Here is a 24,786-nt window from a genome sequence, read left to right on the forward strand (position 1 = left end):
AATTGAGTTAAAAATGCATGCTGTTACTCATGTTTCTGTTCTAGCTATAGCAGCTTTGTATGTACTAGCAGGTCTGAGTGTTTGAAAATACAGAAGCGAATTCTCTTTTTCAACCTAATTTGCATCCTCTCTATACTGTACGCGTCATTAAAATGGACAAGAATGGACACACATTTCCTGTTTCTTCACAAGCACCAGTCGTTAAAATCTAAAAAATCTAAAATTTAAAATATATAGTATATTAACATCCAAATATAAAACTACAAACTGGCCATGTAACAAGGAGGAGACAGACAGGAGAGATTGTCTTAAAGCATTTCTTGTAGATTTATTTAACTGTTTAAAATCAATTCAGGTTTCTCAGGCTTTCCTTTTGTTTTTTTAAATTGAAGTAGTAGATTGAGTTGCTAGCAATAACATTTGTCGTTGAGTTTGTCATTTTAATTTCCATACTTCATAATTTTTGTCCACATCTGCAGCTTGCCTTGGCAGGGCACATTCCCTGGCGAGATTTAGATTTTTTTTTGTGTGTGTGTGTCTTCCTCAATCTCCTCATCATTATATTCAGATCAGAAGTGATAAGACCCTGTAGACCAATCAAATGTTTTGACGTTACTTTATTGTTTGGACATTTTGGTCCTTGTTCCAATAAACAATGTATGTTAACGAACACAGCAACTGGCGAACACTGCTACATAAAATTACACACTAGTAAGACCAGAAACCGGATTTTATTATAGGGGATATAGGGGAATATGTTGAAATGATCTGTGCTAATCAAACATGCCATGCACACAGTAAACAGATTATATTGAAAATCCTTTAACACATTCTAACAAACTCAGGAGATTATATAATTAAACACATGAAGTGAGAAAGCAACATCTAGTAACGTGTAAATAACTAAAATGTCTTTTGTATCAAATATTACAAATGGTACCTATTATTAGCTAGAAACACGTGAAGCTCACACAATCCTAAATTATGCCTGAGGCTTCAGTTACAAGTACCTGTTCTGCTGTTACACATTCTGCCATAAGATGGCAGGATTGCATAATTGCACAATAAGGTTAGTCGTATCTTTCCTATTAATCAGGACAAAAATATCACAATACATAATATGAGCCACAATATTTAGTTTTGCTAAGCTACTTCTCTGCAACATGAGTGGCACCATATTCAGATTAAGATTCAGTTCAGCAATAAAAGAAGAAAATGTAGCACAAAATAGAGATTAATTAGTAATGGGGCAGTCAGTAATGGAGTTATAAGGACACTGACACTAGACATTTCTGAGCATCATGCTAATATATTGCAATACTGATATCATTTCATCGTATACTGTAACTGTAATCTCTACATCGAAACATTGTGTACTCTCGAAAACTGGCAGGACGTTAATGTTAATCCACTCTGTGACCACAGAAAAATCTTACATAACACTAACAGATGTACCACAAAGTCCTGTGTGAAGCTAGGTCAGTTACAACCGGGTGAGTCTTAAATATCACAACAGGGGTGTTTTTGAGGTTTATATATAGAATAGAGACCTACTTCATCTGCCCTAGTTAAAACACATACTCAGATACACACACACACACAAAAACGTCTCACACATTCAAATGAACTGAACTGATCTAGTGTGAGTGGACAGTAAGGGTGGGCGATACGACATTGCCCACAACACAGATGCAGTTTTACACAGTATCGTCATTGTATGACTGACGTAACAATGACGCCATTCCATGCATCATGTCTGCATGATGCTTATAAGAAATCGTTCACTGAACATAGACGGTTTGTCTGTGAAATGAGTCATGTCTGTAATTTTCATAAGTTGAACATTTGGACCAGTAAACCAGATGTGGACGTTTTCTGATGTACGGTATAGTAAACAAAGAAAACATTTTAACCATCCAAAAGCAAAGCACATCATCATAGAAACAATTACAAACAAGATGAGAGACACGTTTTAATTAAAGTTCTGTTAGTATTAGCAATGCAGCTTTATTCATTTTGATGCAATTATCAGTTAAAATAGTTATTTCTTAATCTGACCATTGAGTCATTTTTGGACAGGACTCATGTCTATGGGTGCCGTTTGTAAATATTTTAGTATGTCTCCTCCATGATAAAACGTTTACAGCCATATTTGAAGGGACAAGAGTTTCACTGTGGTTGTTTTTCCTATGGGCCCAGATGTGGGTAAATATTGTTTTACATATTAGAAATTTGGATAAAGAGACCATTACTGGATTACTCACAATTAAATTTCTGTTTAGTGGTACCTAATGTTAGATAATTAAGGAGCTCTTCTCATTTCTAGAAAACTAAAAGGCTGCACTGGTATTGCGGCACATGTGAAAATAAATTAGCTTCATACGTGTTGCATTTATAAATGTTCTTTCACGCTCTACTAATTTCATGAGTCAGGCAACTAAACAGAAAGTAGCAACAATCAAAAACGCAAGAGGAAGCATCAGATTGCAAAATCACAGAGGTGTCTATCAGTCTATATGCAAACATGATCAGACTACCACACAGTTGGTCCAAAAACAATGTTTTTTTTGGTCTGGAATTTCTCACAGAAGGAGGGACAAAACCACAGATATGGCCAGTCTAGATAGAAATAAAACCCAATGAGCAGCAAATGATTTACTCCAGATCTCCATGCAAAGCTTATTCTGTCTGAATATGGCTTGTGTGCTTTCGAAAAAAAAAAAAAAACAACCTTAATGTTATAAAAAATAATATTAAAAACTCCAGCATTACTGTCATATATAAAACTCTTTCAACGTTCTTGTTTTGGGTGAAAACCAACCAGCAGGATTTTGGGCTGGAGCAGGACTAATTTTGCCATCACCAAGGTGCATACTGGGTAGAGACCGGTCATTCTGCCTTTCCTCCTTCTGTTTGCACACACTCAGCTGGATACTGTGTGAATTTGGCACACAGAATAAACCATAATATCTTATCACCAGGTACAGTATTACTGTGCTCTACACAATAATCTGCACCAGTAGTGCATTACCTCCATGTCAGTGGTGTTGGCGGGGTCTCCTCTGTTGCCCCCGGTGGTGTCCCGAGAGCGTGGTGGTTTCCACGTCCTCTCCAGGGTGGTCTTGTTGTAATAGAAATGTCTTCCGTTCACGTCCTTATGCGTCTCCCAGTCCCCCAGTACATGCAAAGGAGAGGTCGAAGGAACAGGAGGTAAGGATGACTGAGAGACCTTCAGCTCCCGCAAGTTGGTGTAGACAGGGGACTCTGGACGACCATGGCCAATAGGAGACACTGTCTGAAGGACGCAGAGAGACAATAGTTCACGACCAGGTGATTTTAGAGGCTTGTCTGTAAATCCCAAAAAGGACTGGCTGTATGTGTTATCTTTTATCTGAATACTGACTGAGGATGCTCACATACATTCTTTACAGTCAGGGCAACAAAATGCTAACTGATGCTACACATGTGAAACAGAAAGGCTTTACACATGCGCACCTGCAGAGCCAAATAACCCCTGAACTTAAACGCTGAATAAAAGTGGTTCAAAGAGGTTTGAGCGGTTCTGCCAAGCAGTGAGTAAACTGTTAAGAGGGATCCAGAAGTCTGGCTCTGATCAAGACAAGGAATTTTGGCTAATTCTACTGTTTCAGGAATGTCAACAGGGTACATTGTCCTAGGCTCTGGACTAAAGGAGAACAGACTTAATTTACCGAAAGTAGGACAAGAAGGAGTAAAAAAATATTAAATCTGAACATACAGATTTAGTAGCTGCTTACTTAATGGTTTCTAATGCACCATAAAAAAATCTAATAAACAGAAAGAAAAAAAAACAACCCATCTCTGCTATATAGATTGATTAGAACTGTAAGAAATTGCTGGATATGAGAGGAGGTGCTCATGTGGAAACACCAAGCAGACAAATATTTACACAAGATGTTCATCTGCAACTATCCTGTGAGAGTTGTGTTCCACATTGATGATTAGATGATACCTGTGTAGACCTTTATCAGGGTTAGTGAGAAACTCATTCTTTGGCCTGAACAATGAATTGATTCATATTTTCCCACTGTACACTGCTCACTGCTTTGCACAAATGGTGTTTCCTGGATAAAGTGAAACTAAGCCTATCAGGAAAACAGGAACAGCATGACAGAGCTGAGAATACCAGTTCTTTTTTTTCTTTTTTTTTAAAACCAAACAAACAAACAAACAAACAAACAAACAAACAAACAAACAGACAGACACTGACAGCTGGAATAACAAAAAACAAGGAAATAACACCCCCCCCCCCTTTTTTTTCTTTATGAAAGAGAAATTCATTATGGTAAATCAGTAGCCCAAATGGCAGAGAAGTGCTTTTTTCATTTTAAAGAAAAAAGTACAGCATTCAAACACACTTGTCTTACAATATTAAACACAAATTTACATGAGGGGGAATACCAGAAGTAGGCATTATTTTCCATCACCATCAGCATTATCATCTTGCACAATAACGTTCCACGAACACTGAGCATGAGCCAGGAAATCACTCTAGATGTGACACCAATGCAGGATTGAACAAGGGGACCCTGGAGCTGTGAGGCAGAAACAAGACCAGCTACACCACTTTGCCACCCCTATAATTCTGTTTATGGGCTTTAAACTGAATCACAAAGCCACTGCCACTAATAATGTACAACAACCACATAATACAGAACAAAAGTTTCAGGATGTTTTCATGTTTCAGCAAAGATCATATAGCTGAAACAGTGAACCCAAGCTTTGATTTTCTTGACTCTGAGCTCAACTCAATGACTCTGAGCTCAACTCAATGTGTGTGTGCCAGAATGGATAATGAGGGAAAAAATGTCAATGTAAAAACAATCAATACAGGACAGTAACATGGTATACATAAGGCTGTGTAGATATGACACATGATCACAAACCCGAACACATTTCAGGCTGAACAAGCTGGTTAAATTTAAAAATGATTTCTGGCAAGGGGGATGTTCCTCCTGATGTACTTAAATAACCCCCTAATGATAACACACTCATTTTGCTTGACATTTAATTCCTTCCATCAGAAACATAGTCCTGAACATAGAGAAAAATACCAAATGTCAATAAATCTCTATTGCAGGAGGTTCACCTTAGGCCCACTTATAACTGAGCTGACCTCCACCCACAAATGACATGAAAATTGCCAGATGAGTTGAGTCAGCTTTTTTAGACCAAGAAACTACCAACACAAGCCACTGCGGGTTTCTATTTGAGATCTAGATCTATTACTTCATGACAAACCCAGTTTTTAGACAGGAACGGCTAATTCACACTCAAAGAGAAAGCAGGAGGATCAGCAAAAACAAAGCAAGCAACAAGATATTCTCATTTATAATCCAGGACAGGCCTGCAATATTAGTTTCATTGAATTTCTTTTAGAATTGGTGTAATAAATATTCTAGAAAGTTTCGGTACTATAAAAGTTAAAATTTACATTGGTTAGTTTCAGTACGAGTAAAAGGTGCTTAAACACTAAACAGCAAAGAACAAAGTTCTTAGTAGGAACATTACATTTTGAACAGGCACTTCTGTCTATTTTTTGGAGCACTCTATGGTTCACTTCAATTTTATAACATAACATTTAAACTGGGGGCTCAGTTTTGTTGTGGGAGGCATTTTACTGGCATGGTGCGTCCACTGGTTCCCATAAAAAGGAAAGCAAGTCAACACAAAATTATCACTGTTATGCTGTGATGAAACATTTCTATCCTGAGTGGTCTCTTCCAGGATGACAGTTTAAGGAAACAGTGTAACAAGTATAAAAAAATAAATGAAAAAGTAAAATCAAACGCTCTGGCCTTCACAGTCACTGGATCTTGACCCATCTGAACACATATGGGAGATTCTGGAGCAACATCTAAGCTGACACTATACTACCATCAACACCTTTTGGAAAAATTGTTTTCATCCCTGTAGTATAGTTCTAGAGACAGGGGCACACTGAAGCATGGTCTGACACATTGAGACAATTTATTTAGTTTTTGTTTTTTGCTCTTTAATTTGTCACACATATGTAAATTCTCATTTATATATATAAAAAAAAAATAAAAATAAAAAAAAACCCCAGCCATTTCTCTTACCATTTGGCCTGTACCGCAGACAAATAGATCATCTGCCTCCTCCTCCTCTTGGAGAAAATTGTTAAAATTGAGCATAGTGAGATGATGAATGAATGCTGAACTCTGGCTGCCCTCTGCTCTGTTATTCTTCTCTCTGGCTGCTTGTCGTTTTTCCAGCCACACATAACTCTACATTAATCTACTTAATCCTACTGCAACACTCCACTAGTGAGAGCTTCTCTGTGTGTTACACCCTGTTCCAACTCTCTCTCATTCTCACTCTCTCTCTCTCTCTCTCACACACACACACAGACACACACACACACAGACACACAAACAGGAAGTGGAAGTGAGAGTGCTACATGGCCCTGTCTGAACCACAGAGCATGTTGAACCACAGTGACTGGGATTGTTAAATAAATTAATAAATAATGCACAGAAGCATGCACACACAGGGACACATGATTAAATGATTAAAAAACAGTATTTGATATATTGGGTAAGGCATTCTGCTTTCCCTATAAAACATATGATTAGCTGTACTTTTAGAAAGCATAATTTGCCTCAAAGTTCTGGAACCAATAAAATCCCACACAAGTTAATAGAATACAGTACAATACAGCCCTGTATTGGAATATGACCATTTAAAAACTGTCTCTCACACACATTCTCATTATAAAGCTGCAAAAACGTGCAAAACATGAAACCTCTAAACAGTGAGAGTCGTGTTTGTGTGTATGTATGTACACACACGAGTGTGATTAATTTATTTTGGCATTTAAATGTGAACACTGTGGTGACTCAAAGAAGTTTTGGATTAGCTGGTACTAATGAGGTCTTCTGTGGCCATCACACAAAAACAAACACTTCTCACATGCTACTCTGCCTTAGCTCACTTTTACACATGCACAAATATACACATTCACTTTGGAAAATAATGTGATATTAATGGATGTACAGTGGCAAGAAATGTGTGTCTGGTACCTATGGAATTACCTGCATTTATGTATAAATTTGTCTTAAAATCTGGTTCGATCTTCGAAGTTACAGTAATCAACAAACACAATCTGTTTAACTAATAACACAGAAATTAATTTATTGTTCTTGTAAACAATGAATAGTGAATCATTCAAATATTCACAGTATTGGTTGGAAAAGGTATGTGAAACCCTAGGCTAAAAGCAAATTAGAGCTGGAAGTTGGCAAACCTGGGATCCAATTATTTGGTCTGCATTGGAGGTGGGTTTAGAGCTACTATGACTTATAAAAAGCAAATAAAAACATTGAGTTTGCTATTCACAAGAAGCATCTGCAGGTGTAAACCATGCCGCACAAAAAAAGTGAGATCTCAGAAGACCTACGATCAAGAATTGTTGAGCTGTCTAAAGCTGGAAAGGGTTAGAGTTATCTCAAAAGAGCTTATATTCAACTGTCCACAGTTAGACAAATTGTCTATAAATGGAAACGATTTAGTACTCTGTCTACTCTCACTAGAAGTGGCCTTCCAGCCAAGATGACTCAAAGGGCACACTGCAGAATTCTCAGTGAGGTAAAAAAGAACCCTAGAGTGACGGCTTAAAGTGCCTGAAGTTTGCCAAAGGCCGGCCACCTTAACACTCCACAACGTTATGTTTTGTGGTTTACTTGTTTGGGAAGAACACAGCATATGTATGGTATAAAAAGGGCACCGCATACCAACATGAAAACATCATCCCAATGGATAAGTACAGTGGAGTGTGCATCATGATTTGGGGCTGCTTTGCTGCTTCAAGGCCTGGAACAATTGCAATCATTAAATAAACAATTAATTCCCAAGTTTATCAAGATATCCTACAGTATAATATTTTGATAACTGTGCACCAGCTGACACTCCGTAGAAGTTGGTTGACGCAGCAAGACAATTATCCAAAACACTGAAGTAAATCCACTATAGACTGGCTTCAAAAAAAGAAAATCCGCCTTTTGGAGTGGCCCAGTCAGAGCCCAGACCTTAACCCCATACAGATGCTGTTGAATGACCTCAAGAGAGCTGTTTATACCAGACATCCTAAGAACATTCAGAGGCTGAGCTGAAGCAGTTCCGTAAGGAAGAGTGGTCCAAAATTCCTTCTGAACATTGTGCAGGTCTAATCCACAGCTAGCGGGAACACTTGGTGGAGGTTATAACTGCCAAAGGAGGATCGACCAGCTATTAAATCCAAGTGTTCACTTACTTTTTCCACTGCACTGTGAATGTTTAACGGGATGTGTTCAATAAAGTCATGAAAGATTTTAATTGTCTGTGTGTTGTTAGCTTAAACACATTGTGTTCGTCTATACTTAGTCATGTAATGATTAACTAATGCAATTAATTTCAAAGGGTTCAGATACTTTCTTGCCACTGTAATTGATCATAGCAGTAATTGGTTAAGTCACTCTAGTGCTCATACTAAACAAAAGTATTGGGCCATTATCCATTCATCCATCTGATTCAATCACATCCTGTGTATGGTCAGGTTCAAAGACCTCAAAAGCATAAAACTTATGCTAACCCTTCAGCCGAGTCACCTTGAACCTTAGAACAGAGGTTCCCAACCACCGAGCCACAACAATGCAGCCACAATGAGAGCATTAGGCTTCCCCCAGGGTGCCATAACAAATGAATCAGTGAAGTAAAACTATTGAGAAACATGCATTCTGGACAACACACACAAGCTTCACAGCACACATCTACCTCATCATCATGAAATCATATTGATGGAACTCCAGCTCTGTAACCATGTCTACCAACAGACCATAATTGAAAATAATAAATTCACCCCAGACAATACAGTTTCCTTCTGTTTTTCTTTAGAATTTTTAAAAAAAATGTTTAGAGATTCCTAATGATATTAAACACACCTCTATCAGCAACATCATTAGAGCATATTCAGAGTGCAGTGACACTAAATGACCACTAGGGGTCTGCATATATATTAACATGTATTAAAATGTAGTGCAAAACTGCACAAACAAGGATATTCCTTGTCTTCCCATATGAGAGAGCGAGAGACGAGAGAGCGAGAGATGGTCATACAATTAGTTAAAAATAGATGACCTGCTTAACCTACATTCCCACACAAATGCCTGCAGGCAAGACGCATCTACTCAGAACCTGATCAGCACATCTGTGGCATCTCGCACACGGACACACAGACAAAATATACTTGCAGCCTTCCAAGATCTGCCCAAAGCACGTGTATCCGTTCCCATCAGCACATGTGATCCCACTCTGACTTCTAGGCATGTCTGTATCCATGTGTGTATTCTCGAAATCTTAAATGCTACAGTTTCAATCTGTACTGCGCATTATGACATCTGTAGGAGCATGAGTATAAAACAAGCATAAAGCTGACCTGTAAAGACGTTTTAAAACTTATGTGGTGCTTGGACAATTGTGATTTAGTAGCAGTCAGTACAGCTTACAGAGCTCTATTTCACACTTCGGTGAGTTTAACCACATTCACTTTGGCTGATTGACACATAATTAACCTTTCAGGTCTAAACTATGCATCCCAAACCAAACATGCACACACAAACACTGAACTCCATACTTAATTTCTACTCTGGTAGATGTGAGGCATGAAAATATCAGTAATAACATAACATGTCCATGGGTCCACTGATACACTATAATCCAAATTATCTTTGGCCTATTTTTATTTTTCATGATTGCAGCATTTATTTATTTTTTTTAGCATAATCCTATAACTATTAGTCATCACATAGGGCAAAACAAATTTATTTCCTGCAGTTAAAGTTTTTTATTCATTCCTAAACTGTGCACATGCGCACACACAAACCCCACATCCAAAACATAAATGTCTTGTATTATATTAAATAAATTTTATTAAAATTACTGTTACACTGAAGTTGACCATATTATACTTACTTGCTTACTTGCATCATTGAAGGTTCACTTAAATGACCACTCAATGATGCTTATAACTATAATATCCTAATAAACAACTATAACAACTCTTATCATAGTTTGATGATTGATATCAGTTTTTTGTTGTTAATTAAAATTATTTTTAACTTGTGGACTCTCTGGCTGTTTCCCAGGCCCTTGAGTATCCCCACAGCTAAATGGCAGGTAAAAAGGAGAAAGCAACTGTGCATTTACTGAGGCACGAGCTCAGTTTTACATTACGTGTCTGTGTGTATGTTTGGGTTTGTATCTGCTAGCTTTAACTCTTATGCCAAATCCACTATGGCATGAGGTTTGTCCCAGCACGGCTATAAATTCCTCTCTTACTGGCTCTACTTTTCTCTCCATTAATTATTCATCAATGAAAGACTGGACAGTCCAAACAATGTTTTCTTTCATTTAACCTCCCTCACCATGTGCCCATGTCCCACATTCTCTTTCAAACTATGCTTAGCAAGAATGTGTTTTCATTAAACTAGGCCAGAGTGTGTATGTAATTTACTGACATTAATCAATCAAGTACCACTGGCATGGTTAGTTCTAAGGACTGCAAAGACAATGTTACCTTGTATAATCAAGCAGAGGTCTTCTGTATATAACATTTTCTGAGATTAGTATTTAGCAGGATGACACATATGCATCAAAACTTCACAGATCGTTACAACTAAAGCTGTAAGAAGTCAGAGTAGAATTCTTCTGACTTACATACCCAAGACTGTGTCAGACTTTATTTTATATACAAAACAGTAGAGTTTGTGGGTGATTTTTGTACATTTTGCTTATGAATGCTGATTAAAGTTTGAGAGCAGCTGGGAACAGCTTTTAGCAGCAGCTGGGACTAACACCCAAATCCTGACCTCACTGACCTGTACCATGGCCTTTCAACTTGCCCTATCCTGTCCTCAGGCAGAGTCTGGCAGACTTTTATGAGCTATTAGTGACAGCCCAGCACAGAACTGACTGAATCACAACTAAATACACAGAGCGGAAGCTAGAAAGGCCACACAGGCAGACAAGCTGGAAAACTAAAAGCATTTACATCAGATAAAGCATAAACACACAATAAATTTGGGTTTTCCTGAAGCTGTTTAAACTGTAACCATCCGCTCCTTTAGTACCTACAAACGCAAATGAATAATTCAAGGTCGTCAGGTCTCCAGAAAAATGTAAAAACCCAACTGTCCATATGCTGTACTTGACCAAAGCAACTCGTCAGGCCTCCATGTGTTCCTCCGACCAGATGGAAGTATGCTCAGACGGCTCTGGATGACCTAATCCCCCAGGCCAATGAATAAATCCCTTATTAATTCCTGCTGTGCCATTGGTTGTAGCTAATTAGTAGGTCAGTACATGTCTCTGTTTGGCTAAGGTGGTAGTGATGTCAGAAGGGGCACGCTTGTTGACGCAGGATTTATGCAATAGGTGGCAGAGTCATGCTGCTCAACCATGCTGCTTCAGGAAACTCAGAAATCTCTCTCTCTCACACACACAGCCCTCCAAATATTGGTACCCTTAGTAAATATGAGCAAAGACGGCTGTGAAAAATTGTCTTTATTGTTTAATCTTTTGATCTTTTGTTAGAAAAATTCACAAAAATACTCTGCTCTCCTGGATATCAAACATTTCCAAACAAAATGCAACTTTATCCAAAAAAAAAAAAAAAAAAAAAAGTTAAATATAGGTGTGCAACAACTATTGACTAAAAGGGTGCCAATACTTTATTCTAACTCCCTTTGCCAAGATAACAGCTCCAAGTCTTCTCCTACAATGCCTGATGAGGTTGGATAATACATGGCAAGGGATCTGAAACCTTTCCTCCATACAGAATCTCTCCTGATCCTTCAAATTTCCAGGTCCATGCTGGTGGACTCTCCTCTTCAGATCACCCCACAGGTTCTCTATGGGTTTCAAGTCAGGGGACTGGGATGGCCATGGCAGGACCTTGATTTTGTCGTCAGTAAACCACTTTTGTGTTGATTTTGATTTATGTTTTGGATCATTGTCCTGCTGGAAGATCCAACCACGGCCCATTGTAAGCTTTCTGGCAGAAGCAGTCAGGTTTTCGTTTGATATTTGATGGAGTCCATGATGCCATGTATCCTAACAAAATGTCCAGGTGCTCTGGCAGAAAAACAGCCCCAAAACATTAAAGATCCACCACCATACTTTTCCATATGGTTACCTCTCTGTGCGCCAAAACCACCCCTGGTATTTACTGCCAAAAAGCTCTACTTTGGTTTCATCTGACCATAGAACCCCATCCCATTTTAAGTTCCAGCAGTGTCGGGCAAACTGAAGACACTTGAGTTTTTTTTTTGAATGTGAGTAAATGCTTTTTTCTTGAAACCCTTCCAAACACCTTGTGGTGATGTAGGTGACTTCAGATTGTAGTTTTGGAGACTTTCTGACCTCAAGACGCAACTAACTTCTGCAATTCTCCAGCTGTGATCCATGGAGATTTTTTGGCCACTCAAACCATCCTCTTCACAGTGCGCTGAGACAATATAGACTCATGACCAATTCCAGGTTGATTCATAACATTTCCAGCTGACTGTAACTTAATTATTGCCCTGATGGTGGAAATGGACATTTTCAATTTTGTTAAGCTCAACAACATTTTGCTGCACATCATAGCTATTTTAATTGGTCTTGGCCATTGAATGACTATATTGACTAATGACTATATTTAATGAAAACTTTTTTGATAAACCTTTTATTTTTATAAAATATTTATATATACATAAATATTCCCCAATTTAAATCTTTCATAATATTCAGGTTTTTTTTTTTTAATTCTTAAAAGGCTAATCTGCTTTGATGAGCTCTACAGATCGTTCTTAATTTTCCTCAGTCCTAGCATGCATGTGTGCACACTGTGCTTCCCCCAACTTTAAAACAATAAACTCTGTTCCTCTGATGTTAGAAATGACTGTTTTTGCAGGGAACAGTATTACATATGATTTGTACCACAATGCAGTTAGTTTTGAACTACACATATACTCAAGCATGCACAAGCAGAGGAAATGACAATACACTGTAGTATTACAATGCTTTATACAGCTGTAAATGCCACAGCGAGCACATTACTGCATATGACTCACGTCAATTTGTCCTACAGAAATAAGCAACAAGCTATAAGTCTTGTGTGCTCACGCAACATTCAAGTCGCTCGCTGATTACAATTTTCACTCATTCTTTCTCACCCACTTAAACTAGAAGCAAGCAATGATAAAAAAAAAAAAAAATGCTGTGTCTTTGGAGGCTGATAACAACTAAGAAAGGTTATAAGATTTGGCTTATGATCTCAATGAGACAAAAACTGCCAGAGTTTAGCAGAACGGTTTGGTGCTTGTCTCCTAAGGACCCTAAAAGGAGACAACGGCTCTTTGGTACAGACTAAACAACAGCTATTCAGCCAGGCCCATCCCCTGAACCTCACAATAACAGACAATAGCAAGAGAAAGAGTGAGTGACAGAGGGAGGAGCATCAAGAGACAAGCGGGGTTATGAGAAAGAGTTGCAGATCACATGGTGTGCTAACATGCATTGTCAGTAGAGACCATCATCAAATGCTTCTTTGAAGAGCAATAAGAACTGAGCAAAACCATCATGGAATAGTGGTTAAAAATATATAAAGGAGAGTTAAACTGATATTTTACTATGCAGGTGCATTTCAAATTAAAACAGGACAAGTACAATAATGTTCAAATAAACAACAAAAAGGAATGAACAACTGTACAAAACACTAACATTTAATTTTTCTTACCAAAAGTCTTCAAAAAAAAAAAAAAAAAAACAGCTTTAATGAACAACATTTGCACTATACTTCATTCTCAGTTGTATTTTCAAAGAACTGCTACACAGGACATCCAGTGTAGCATTTCCCCCAGGTTTCCTTTGTGTTGGAGGGATTTTATGATTTGAACACTTTTGGCTTTTACATTGTAGCACAATCAGTACCTCATCTGATTAATACAGATAATTAAAGAATTAGACAATTTACTATTTGATCCCCCCCCCCCCCCCCCCCAGAGTATTGCCTTTTCCTGGCTTTCTACTGTGGAACTATTATGACTCAGTATAAGTGTCAGTTATTCTCCTAAAATAAATTACACTTAATTAGGCCAAAACAAGCAATGTGTCAATTCAACATCTGAGCATTGGCATCTGAGCTGATACTGTTCTGAAATGTTGAATCAGTTCTGAATAAATTTTTACATTTTACATCTACCCCATCGCAGTGTTTATGATGTGAATGAATGTTGAGTTGCCTACAAACACAAATCTTCACACTGGACACAAATGAAGTTTCATGTAACTTGTAGAGAACTTGCTCAGTTATTGTAAGGAGATCAGTGTTGATCAGGTATCAGTCGGTAGATAAAATGCTGATATTTGCATGCTTCCTCATAATCAAATACATGAGAGGTGTTTGAGTAGGAAACAATGCTCATGCTTGCCTGACAGCACAAACAGTGACGGTCTCAGAAATGGAGCACAGAGCCCCTTTCAGCAGCTTAGAAACATAGAGGCTGGACATTTTCATGCATCTGATTTGAGGACTTGAGTCATGGTCTCATTAGCAAATGTGATGCCAGTAACCACACTGACGTAACATACACTTGTCTTTCAGTCAGTGAGGCCTTTACTGCTTGTCTTCCCCCCCCCCCCCAGAGAGCATTTGACATTACCCCTTTCACACACTTTCAACACGGCACACAGTTCTTTAAAGAAAAAATCCACTGTGAAAGACATTTTTAATTAACGTGATCTTCAGTGAGATCCAAGATTTATTTTTTAAATGAAACGGAGTATATTTCTTTGAATGATATGTTGGTCTATTAATCACTTACATTACCCAGAATGCCACTTGACTACCTGCTGCTAGTAAAGTCATTGTGAATTAGATCCAACATAATCTTTATTTTAAGAGAGTGATGCAGCAACACTTTAGTCCTTTTTTCCAGATCTCACACCTCCTCATCTGTACACTGTGCTCAAACAGATCAGGTTCAACTTTCTTGCTAATACTGCAGTCAAAGCCACTGTGCTCGTCATCACGTTCATTCTGGAACTATCTCCAATACCTCTCTGCTAGATTCCTCGTTAATATGACAATGAACATCGCTGGAAAATGGTTCCAGCGGTGTCCATTCTCACCGTTATCCTTTATATTTCAGACAACATTTCTTCTACTATTAAATGCCACTCTAACTGCACGAACAATGTGCTGTCAGCGTGGCACAGCCGCTAACTTAGGACAGGAAAAAAAAAGAAGAAACAGCAACAATCAACAAACTATCAGAATCACAAATATTTCAATATAAACAACATCATTTTCACAAAGAAGATAAGAGTTTACACATACCATGTAATGAGAACATGACAAGAACAAACAGGTCAAATTCTGGAGCACTTGTTCGTAATTCAGTACATTGTTACTATCTTTAAATCCTCATAACGTACCAGGTAATGAGGGCTTTGCAGATAAGAGAACATGTCCCCTGTTCGGGTCGGGCAAATGCTGATCCTCGTATCCCACCAAGATGAAAGAGGAGAGAAAAAGAGCTGCTTTCCAACCCAAAGTCACCAGGAGCACACGGATGTAGTTATGAGCTTAGAGGAAGCATCTTAACAGCTATTTTTAGTGTCATCAGAGTTCACTTTAAATAGACTCCCTCATTAGAACACTGTCCTTCAACGTTTAAGAAAAGGGCAGGCCACAGAAAGAGAGTCGGACAAAGAGGATTGGAGGGAGAAAAGGAAGGACTGGTATCTCAGAGCACTGGGGGTCTGTCAGCACCAAACTGAGGTCAAAGGTCACAGTACCAAGGGTCACATGAATTGCAGTTCACACGCTCCAGAGCAGGAGGGTGGCATTTGATCACCTGCAGAGTGAATGAGTGTGGAGAATACTTATGAGGATCATGCAACTCAAGGAAATGAACGAGTTAAATAATAGTTTCTCGTTTGCCTGTTGTGTTCTGGGAAGCTAAACATCCCCCAGTGCCAAACAGATGATGGAATACAGCGTGTCCGACATAGGATTGGATTATGGAGATTATGGGTATGACTGCATGTAATTTGCATAACTCAGAGTTTTGTGCTAGACTACAATTTGAAACCAAAAAAAAAAACACTATTATTTTAGTGGCTTTGATCAGAAAAACATGGAACACATTTACATTTCACCACCATGTGTGCTATCTGAATAGCACATCAATAAATATCTGTTAAAAAGTTGCTCTTATTTCACAAAATCAGTGCTAGAATTCATGATCTTATAACCCAAACAGTACAGCAGCTGGTGATATTTAGGTCATATAAATTACACACACACACAGTCTCCCTCCCTCTCTCTCTTCAGAAAAAGATGTCTGATACAAAAGGTTTATAGTTTAGTTTCTTAACATCAGAATATGTTTGTTAAACTCCAATTCAGTGTGAAAAATAGCATATATATATATATATATATATATATATATATATATATATATATATATATATATATATATATATATATATATATATATATATATATATATACTACCTAAATAGCATTAGGTAGTAATATAACATTAAAATATAAAAAATATCACTTGGCATCAAAGATCAAAAATACATGCAGTTTTTGACTTATGGCCTGTTCTAAAAAGACATAACATGCTTACTTCAAGGTAAGCATTTACCAGTGCTGAGATCCAAGGTTTTGTACCTTAGCCATAGCATGAGATTCTCAGCCCTGTTACAGCTACATCAAAACAACTGTTTGGATAACTGATCATTGGGCGGGAGATTTATTTGATTTAATATAACTTAAGGAAATGAAAAAAATTCACCTGCCTTAAAAGGTTAACATATTTAACAAATATTTATACTAAAAGTTTTTGTTATTTTGCTATTCTGAATGTAATTTAAATAATAATCATTAAAAAAACCCCAAAAAAAACAAAAAAACACCACATCTCTCTTAATGTTTACTGATGAACAATTTCACCTCAGTTTACCCAAATCACTCTATGCTGGATCCTAATGGGAGTTCCTATCACTAATTTGTTGAGGGCTGCCATGGTTTGGTAGTTCCAGCTTAATACAATATCCACATGTGACGATATCTGTACATGCTAGCTATAGAGATATACAAAACCACACATATTCAAAACCACTCACCCAATTACATGAGCAAAATTCAGGTTAATTGCAACCTCCATAGTGTGTATAATTACTACCTTCATCAAGCAGATTTAAATTTCCAATCAGTACAAGATGAGATTGCAGCAACGTGAGAGTGTGCGAACATCAGGGAATGAGTGTGTGTGCATGTGCTCCTTTCTTCTTGTTCCTTTCTTCTCACTCAGAAACCTGATAAGGCTCAGACAGCACCACTTCCCATTTTGGCCCACTTCACCATTCTATTCAGCATTAAAAATGTTTAAGAGCAACTCATTCCCATTTTTACAAAGTTCTCATAAAATTTATTCAAGATATATCTGAAATACAAGTAGAAGAGTCCTTCAAGATACACTCACTATTAGGTCTAGTGTTTGAGAGACCACCAGAAAGCTGAGTACCTTCTTCACTCATCTTGAGGAATGAACCTGTGAAATCTGACACTAAATGTGCAATCATGTAAATAACAAGTGCAGTTAACATTCAACCTGCACTGAGAGAAGTGCCATCATTCTATTTCATAGACTGTTGACTCCAATGAGCGCGCACACACAGAGAGAGAGAGAGAGAGAGAGAAACTGAAGTTTAGACATGCAAAAAAAAAAAGACAGACCGCACATTCAGTCAGACAGGAAGTGATGTCACATACGCAGAACAAGGAACATATCCAGACAGGAAACGGTGCAGGACCTACTGCGGTGTCTGGGCCAGAGGTGAAAGTCTGGTGAAAAATCAAACGCAGAAGAAAGGTACTGAAAAACAAAGACAGGATTTGCATCTTGTGCCTGAACTTCAAGCTATAATGATTATTAGAAAAAGCTGAGGCCAAGTGAAGCAGCACCACACACATTAAGTGTATTCTTTAATTAAAAATATATTTAATAAAATTGCTCTCTAGTACTTAGGAACAAGATATAACCAATAAACTGGGAGCCAAATTAGACAGACCTGCTGGTATGAAGGCATATTAAATGCTCTGTAGCATACTTTATACAGAACATTTTGTAGAACACCATGTGTTTTTACTGAACATCAGTATTTACATCCTTCCCCAAACACCAATCAACTGCCCAACATTACACTGCATTTATTATCAGCAGCAATTACACAGCAAGATAAAAACACACTGTACCATTATCTAAGTATACAGCGATTTACACCTACCTCTAAACTCTGCCCATCTGAACTTTAAAATGGAAGTGAAATATTGGTGCACATGTGTAGACTTCATGTGGTGCTATGAAACTAGATTCTTACAAGATGAAACTCTATTACAAATCTAAATCTACTCCAAGAATACTGGGATTCAGGTCACATGCACTTTAAATCCAAATACAGATAGAGATATGGATATTTAAAGCACTAAACAGATAGATAGTCATTGCATTACACTCCAATTATAGAGCACATGAGAAGAACAATTTTTAAAACATTATTAAAAAAAAAACAAAAGATATTTTGCTGGCAATTTGTTAACCTAAATATTATGGGAAACCTCATTAATGATGAATTATCTTGTGCTCCAGTATCAAACGCTTTGTCACAATTACACAATACTGCAAAACCTATCCACATATCCATATCCATACACACACACACACACACACACACACACACACACACACACACACACTTGGCAGGTGTTCAGTGAGGAGCCTTTCATAGAACAAACAACTGCCCAAATTGTTTGAAAGGGACTAAACTCTAGCATCTCCCTTTCTATCATTCATTAGCTCGCTAACTCATGGGGCAGGGTAACGAGGCGGCCTGCTCCAAAAAACAAACCAATCATTGTGGAGACGTTAAAGGAAAAGAAAAGTGCAGAACAGCTCTTTGAGTGTTTGGACTGGCAGAGAAGCATTTAGACCTCCTATGTGCCTAAATAAAAGGGGCATTTTAGGGGTACCCAGTGCCTGCTGGCACAAACATCACACTGTTTCTGTCAGACTCGAAAAAGAAGAGCTACAGCACCACACCATGGAGGACAACAAAGGGAAGTAGTGCAAGTTGGATCTGAGAAGAAAGCTTAATGGGTTGCATGTGACTGACTGTCTATATTCTGTCTAACAGAATCTGAGAAAATAAGTAGTTCTAGAGTGACCAGGATACAAAATGGCATGAAGTATGTATATGCGTCTTCAAGCAGGCCCACAGTCCAACACACAATCATAGGCTAAACAAGGTAGATGTGTAAGTCTCAATCTACTTGATCTGCCCAGACACCAGACATAAAGAGCTCCAATAAGAAGCTTTTAGAGGGGGTGGGGCGTGATTAAGTTTGAAAAGCAGTATGTCGATTTTCACGTCCTGCACAATGGAACCACCATTAATGCCAGCACACGTATACATCATATTTCCACTGTGAACACAGCAGAAAGTAGGATTAGTTAAAGGCAGGTTCAGCTTCTTTGTGAACACACTTCGATACTAGGAAAAGCAATTCAGAGTGCAGAGGACAAGGCAGTTCACAAACATACCTCCATCTCTGCAAAGACTGATCAGCAGCATATAAGGGTGGAGAATTGTCTGGAGCTGCTCTGAATAGATAAAAATTTAAGGACAGGTTGTCTGAGATTCAATGTAGCATCGCAAGAAGTAGCAAAACTTTCCATGTTCCCAGTAACGAGGTTGTAAGATGCTTCAAATTAAAATATTTAATCAGTATACTTCAACCAGCAGGTTTTTGGTCGGGGTCATATTTATCCAATGCAATGGCACTGTTCCTTATAGAGTAAAGCCCACATTTGCCACGATTATGTTTGAACAGACAAAGAAACACAGTTTCAGCTATTACTATACATCCTTGTTTGACACTCTGCAAATAGCTAGAACCTCCTACTGTTCTGAGAGTTCATGACTGCTCTAGACTTTCAGAGATTTGTTTGAGCCCTTTCTAAAAAGTACTTCTGATGTCACATGTACATGACCCTGGCAACTAATCTGGAAGTGAGAATGTCCACTCTGACAGAAAAGAAAAGAAAAAAAAAAAAAAGAAGCCCAAAGCAAAAACAAAACAAAACAAAACAAAACAAAAAAAAACCACACACACCAACAACAACATGTGATTGACACTCAAGCTGGGCTTCTCAGGAGCAGATGGCCTGCAGGCTTGGATGAAATGGAAAGGGGAAGAATGGCCCAGATTGCTTTCTGAGGATTAATAAGCGCTCCTAGAATCAGAGCTTCTCTGGTAAAGTGATATTGTTGAAAGCACTAGTGTTATTTACGTGTGTGCTTGTTTACCAAGTAGAAAAGCAGAACTGCATACCACCGTCTGAATTCCTCTTTAGCCTGAACATCAATGCAGTATCACATTTAAACACAACTGAAAGTCTGTTTTAAAAAAAAAAAAAAGTAATAGCATTAAATGCATTCCATTTCATACAAATCAAGGCAATTTCACAGTTTTTACTGTAGAGTTGCATAACCTGCATTTTACTGAATAGGGTCTTGCACATGCAGACACAAAGTCACACTGCTCACAGGAGTCAGCAGGGGGTTTAGGGGAAATGCTGCGAGACATAGTGCACCACTGGCTGCTTCCGGCACCCTCCAGAATTCCATAAGCCATGGGGTCTGAAGACAATGCAGGAACCTATTTATTTCTGTTTGTTCATACAGTATCTGTTAGTAATCCTTCCAATATATAGATGTCAAACAGATGGATAGAAGAGAGAATGCACTGTATACAAGCAACACTGAGACATCAGTTTGAACCTGGACAGTTATTTCATTAAGCAACCAAAAGCAGAAAAGAAGAGAGATGGACAAGATAATCCAATCACAAACAAGAACACATGGTCCAGTGGCCTTGTACTTCCTATCCGGTGTCACACAAATACACACACACACACACAGAGGTGTTGACAGGAAATGTTATGTTTAGAACAGTACAGCCAGTAGTAATGTTCGTTTTCATTAAGCACAGTGTCTGTTTCTCATCTGTAAATTGATGCTTTGGATTAAAGCATTCATTAAATTAAATACTTGTAAATGTACTTAATGTTAACTCCAGTCTTACTACCACAACTAATTTTTTGTGACATGTCAAGAACTATAGAGCTTTTAATAAAACTTTAATTATATATATATATATATATATATATATATATATATATATATATATATATATATATATATATATATATGAGAGAGAGAGAGAGAGAGAGAGAGAGAGAGACAAACACAAAATATTAATATAAACAAACATGAATACAACATTGAATGTGAAAAACTACTCTTAAAGAATATAACCTTTCCTTTTAATCCATCTATCTATCCATCCACTTTCGGTACTGCTCATCCTAAACAGGATGCCGCAGGAAGCCTGAAGCCTATCCCAGGAGACTTGGGACACAAAATCGGGGTGCCAACCCATCGCAGAGCACAATCGCGCACACACACAGACACCCGTTCACACACTACGAACAATCTGTAAATGCCAATCAGCCTACAGCACATCTCTTTGGACTGGGGGAGGAAACTGGAGTATGTGCAGGAAACCCCCAAAGCACAAAGAGAACATGCAAACTCGGCTCAGACAGGGAAGAGGTAGGAATCAAACCCCCAACCCTTGAGGTGTGAGGCAAATGTAGTAACCACTAAGCCATCGTGCAGCCCCGTTTCCATTTAATCTGCTCTAAAATCACAAAATATTCAGATATAAAAACTGGATTATAGAACAAATTTACATTTATTAATTTAGTGGATACTTTCATTCAAAGCAACTTGCAATTAAGGCATTAAAGCCTGGGTTTTGAGCCTGGGATCTTCCGATCAGTATTATATCAACTAAACCTATAATGCGATATAGCATTATAAGGACATGTATACATATACTGCGCAAATATGCATTAAGCATAAAAGGGATTTTAAAATTTTGTCACAAAAACCATATTCATTCATTTGACCAGCCCTGGTTATTGTGTATGTATTGAATTGTGTATGTATATTGTGTGTACTATGTGAGAGAGTCCATCCTGCTGACCTCTAATAGACAGGCATCATAAAACACATTGATTTTAGCAGCAAAGTTGATTGCACCAACATGGAGGACTGAACAGATGATTCTGGATCATTCCTCACTGCCCCATGCTCATCATTGTCTCAGCCCCCACTATTCATAAACCCAGAGGTGGAGCCGAGCCCAAACAATAAGCCCGGCCGCTCTAGAAGAGCCATTCAAACAGTCCTTCTGCGTTATAATGGACTGCAGCATCACGAGGCCCAACACAGCAGCACAGCAGAGCTCACACAGAGAGAGAATGAGGGCAAAATTATTTCAGTAACTCCTCCTCCAGTCCCACATAAGTCACAGAGGGAATAGAGAAGGAGAATAGCTCAGCAAGAGCTTTTAACGTAACCCTGAACTCAACAATGTGAATTTTAAATGGGTAGATCCTCTTGGTTGGCTGATTCAGATTGGATTGGGGTTTCAGAATTTTTAAACACAGAAAAAAGTCACATTTATTTAATAAATAAATTTATTTATATTTATATATATATATATATATATATATATATATATATATATATATATATATATATATATATATATATATATATATATATATATATATATATATATTAATAAAGGATTACCTTTAGGTGATACGTCGATCAAAACATGAACACACACAGATGCAAGTCAATATTAGCACTAAACTTCAGTTTCATAAATCATAAGATAAATAAATGGGACACCAGTCCATCACTGTGCACCACACACACACACACTTCCAACAAGGGGTGATTTAGAGTGGCCCATTCACCAATCAACATGTTTTTGGCAGGTGGGAGGAATCCAGAGGAAACCTGCATGAACACAGGAAGAAATGTGAAACTCCACACAGACGACAGTAAACTGAGCTCAGACTCACACTCTACTTCCTGTGCTACCTCGCTGCACTAATTGAAACATGGTTTCATTTAACATGCTCTGCAAGCACATGTCAGAGGTAAATGAGCATGTGTAATTTGGTTTGGCTACAGGAAACATAACATTCTACCTCTAATATAACCTTCCATACCTTATCTTATATACCTTAAATCAAATACATCATGTTGGTGTGTTGTACATGAGCTCAGCCATGTACCATATGCAAATTACTACCTGGAATTCATGTAAACTCCATGCTAGTCTAGGTGGCTTGCAAACTTGGGTAAGGTTAACGATGAACAAAATCATTCTGATTTAGTTTTGGTTGCATTGGCTTCTGTATAAAAATAATAATAATAATAATTAAAAAAAAAAAAAAAAAAAAAAAAAAGAAAAAGCTGAGAAACTATACTTTTTGTTAATTTCTTTTTAAACAGCATGTCAGCAACAAGGCTATTTCATGGAGAGTACAGGGTAAACAATACCAGACATACAATTTACAAAACTATATAAAGACATTTATAATACAATTATAAAAATGTGTTCAGCTGGTACCTTCTTACATGTTTCTGAATAAAACCATCTGATAAATTAGAATGAAATCCCATTCCTGTACCTGATGCATGCTTTTAACTTCCTTCACTAGCAATTTAGCAAAAACTTGTGTGCTATGTGGATATGTGGACAGGTTTAGCTAATAAAAAAACTTAAAATAACACTGCAAATAAAGAAATACCCATAACAACTTTAAGCTACTTACAGTTAACTACCTGGCTGGCTATTAGGGATAGCAGCAGGACACAAAGGTGTCAATATTACTTTGCATTTCTTATATTTCCTGGCCTTTTTTTTTAGCGTACGTAAAGCTGCAGAGAAGTTCCTAGAGCATTATGGTAGTATGGACTTTAAAAAATATTTATCACCCTTCATAGATTAACTTTAATGATTTACAAGTGTTAAAGCAACTCTTTAATTAGTATATTCCAGACAAATTAAAATGTGAACGTTTGATGCTGTTGCTTATCGTGTGATGCACTGCAACATTATATACATTCAGTATAAAACAACAGTCTGTCAGCTTTGCAAACTCTCAGTGCTGATTGTTTTGTGGTCCTTACACACACACACAAATTTCTTTAATGTCCATTCAGCTTAAAACAAATGCCTCTGATGTAATCAGTCCTCATGCATATCTCCAAGGCAGAATGCATCATCAGCTAAACTACCAGCACAAGCTACAACTTAACACGTCACATATAGACTAAATGACACGTCTGATTAGATTATTCACACACACACACACACACACACACACACACACACACACACACACACACACACACAGCGAGAGGAACTGCAGGAGACAAGCAAGGATTAGCGACAGAGACGGGAAGAGGGAGGAAAGAGTGTATGTGGATGCAGAGGAGGTTTGTGTCAGGCTTGACTTACCTTACCAGAATTTAGTGTGGATTATGTTCCACAAACATCAGAATAATAGTAATCATCAAATGCACAGAAACACAAGCTCAGTGCTGGAGAAAACGTGAGCGTCAGCAGAGCAGTAGGTGCAGTGACAGCATCACATAATCTGCCCAACTACAACATAGAGGTACGCGCAGGCACACTCACACACGTACGTGCGCGCACACACTCCTTTTCAGGTGACTTCATTCCAGCTGTTTCCCCATTTT

At 37.9% G+C, this 24,786-nt stretch overlaps 1 protein-coding gene across 11 annotated transcripts in view; it reads right to left on the minus strand.

Annotated features, from left to right (window-relative positions):
* Positions 1 to 24,786, minus strand: part of arhgap12b (Rho GTPase activating protein 12b) — a 50,495-nt gene that overhangs the window by 11,977 nt on the left and 13,732 nt on the right. For 9 of the 11 annotated variants that reach the window (XM_053684844.1, XM_053684845.1, XM_053684843.1 and 6 more), the window contains exon 3: positions 3,032 to 3,295. The exons of 1 other annotated variant lie outside the window; for it this stretch is intronic. In XM_053684844.1, the coding sequence (XP_053540819.1) occupies positions 3,032 to 3,295 (264 nt within the window). Of the gene's footprint in view, positions 1 to 3,031; positions 3,296 to 6,119; positions 6,402 to 24,786 lie in introns of those variants that run through there. One more of the 11 variants, XM_053684853.1, reaches the window with a different exon arrangement.

This window comes from Ictalurus punctatus, chromosome 13 (genome assembly GCF_001660625.3).
Source record: "Ictalurus punctatus breed USDA103 chromosome 13, Coco_2.0, whole genome shotgun sequence".
NCBI classification, from domain to species: Eukaryota; Metazoa; Chordata; class Actinopteri; order Siluriformes; family Ictaluridae; genus Ictalurus; species Ictalurus punctatus.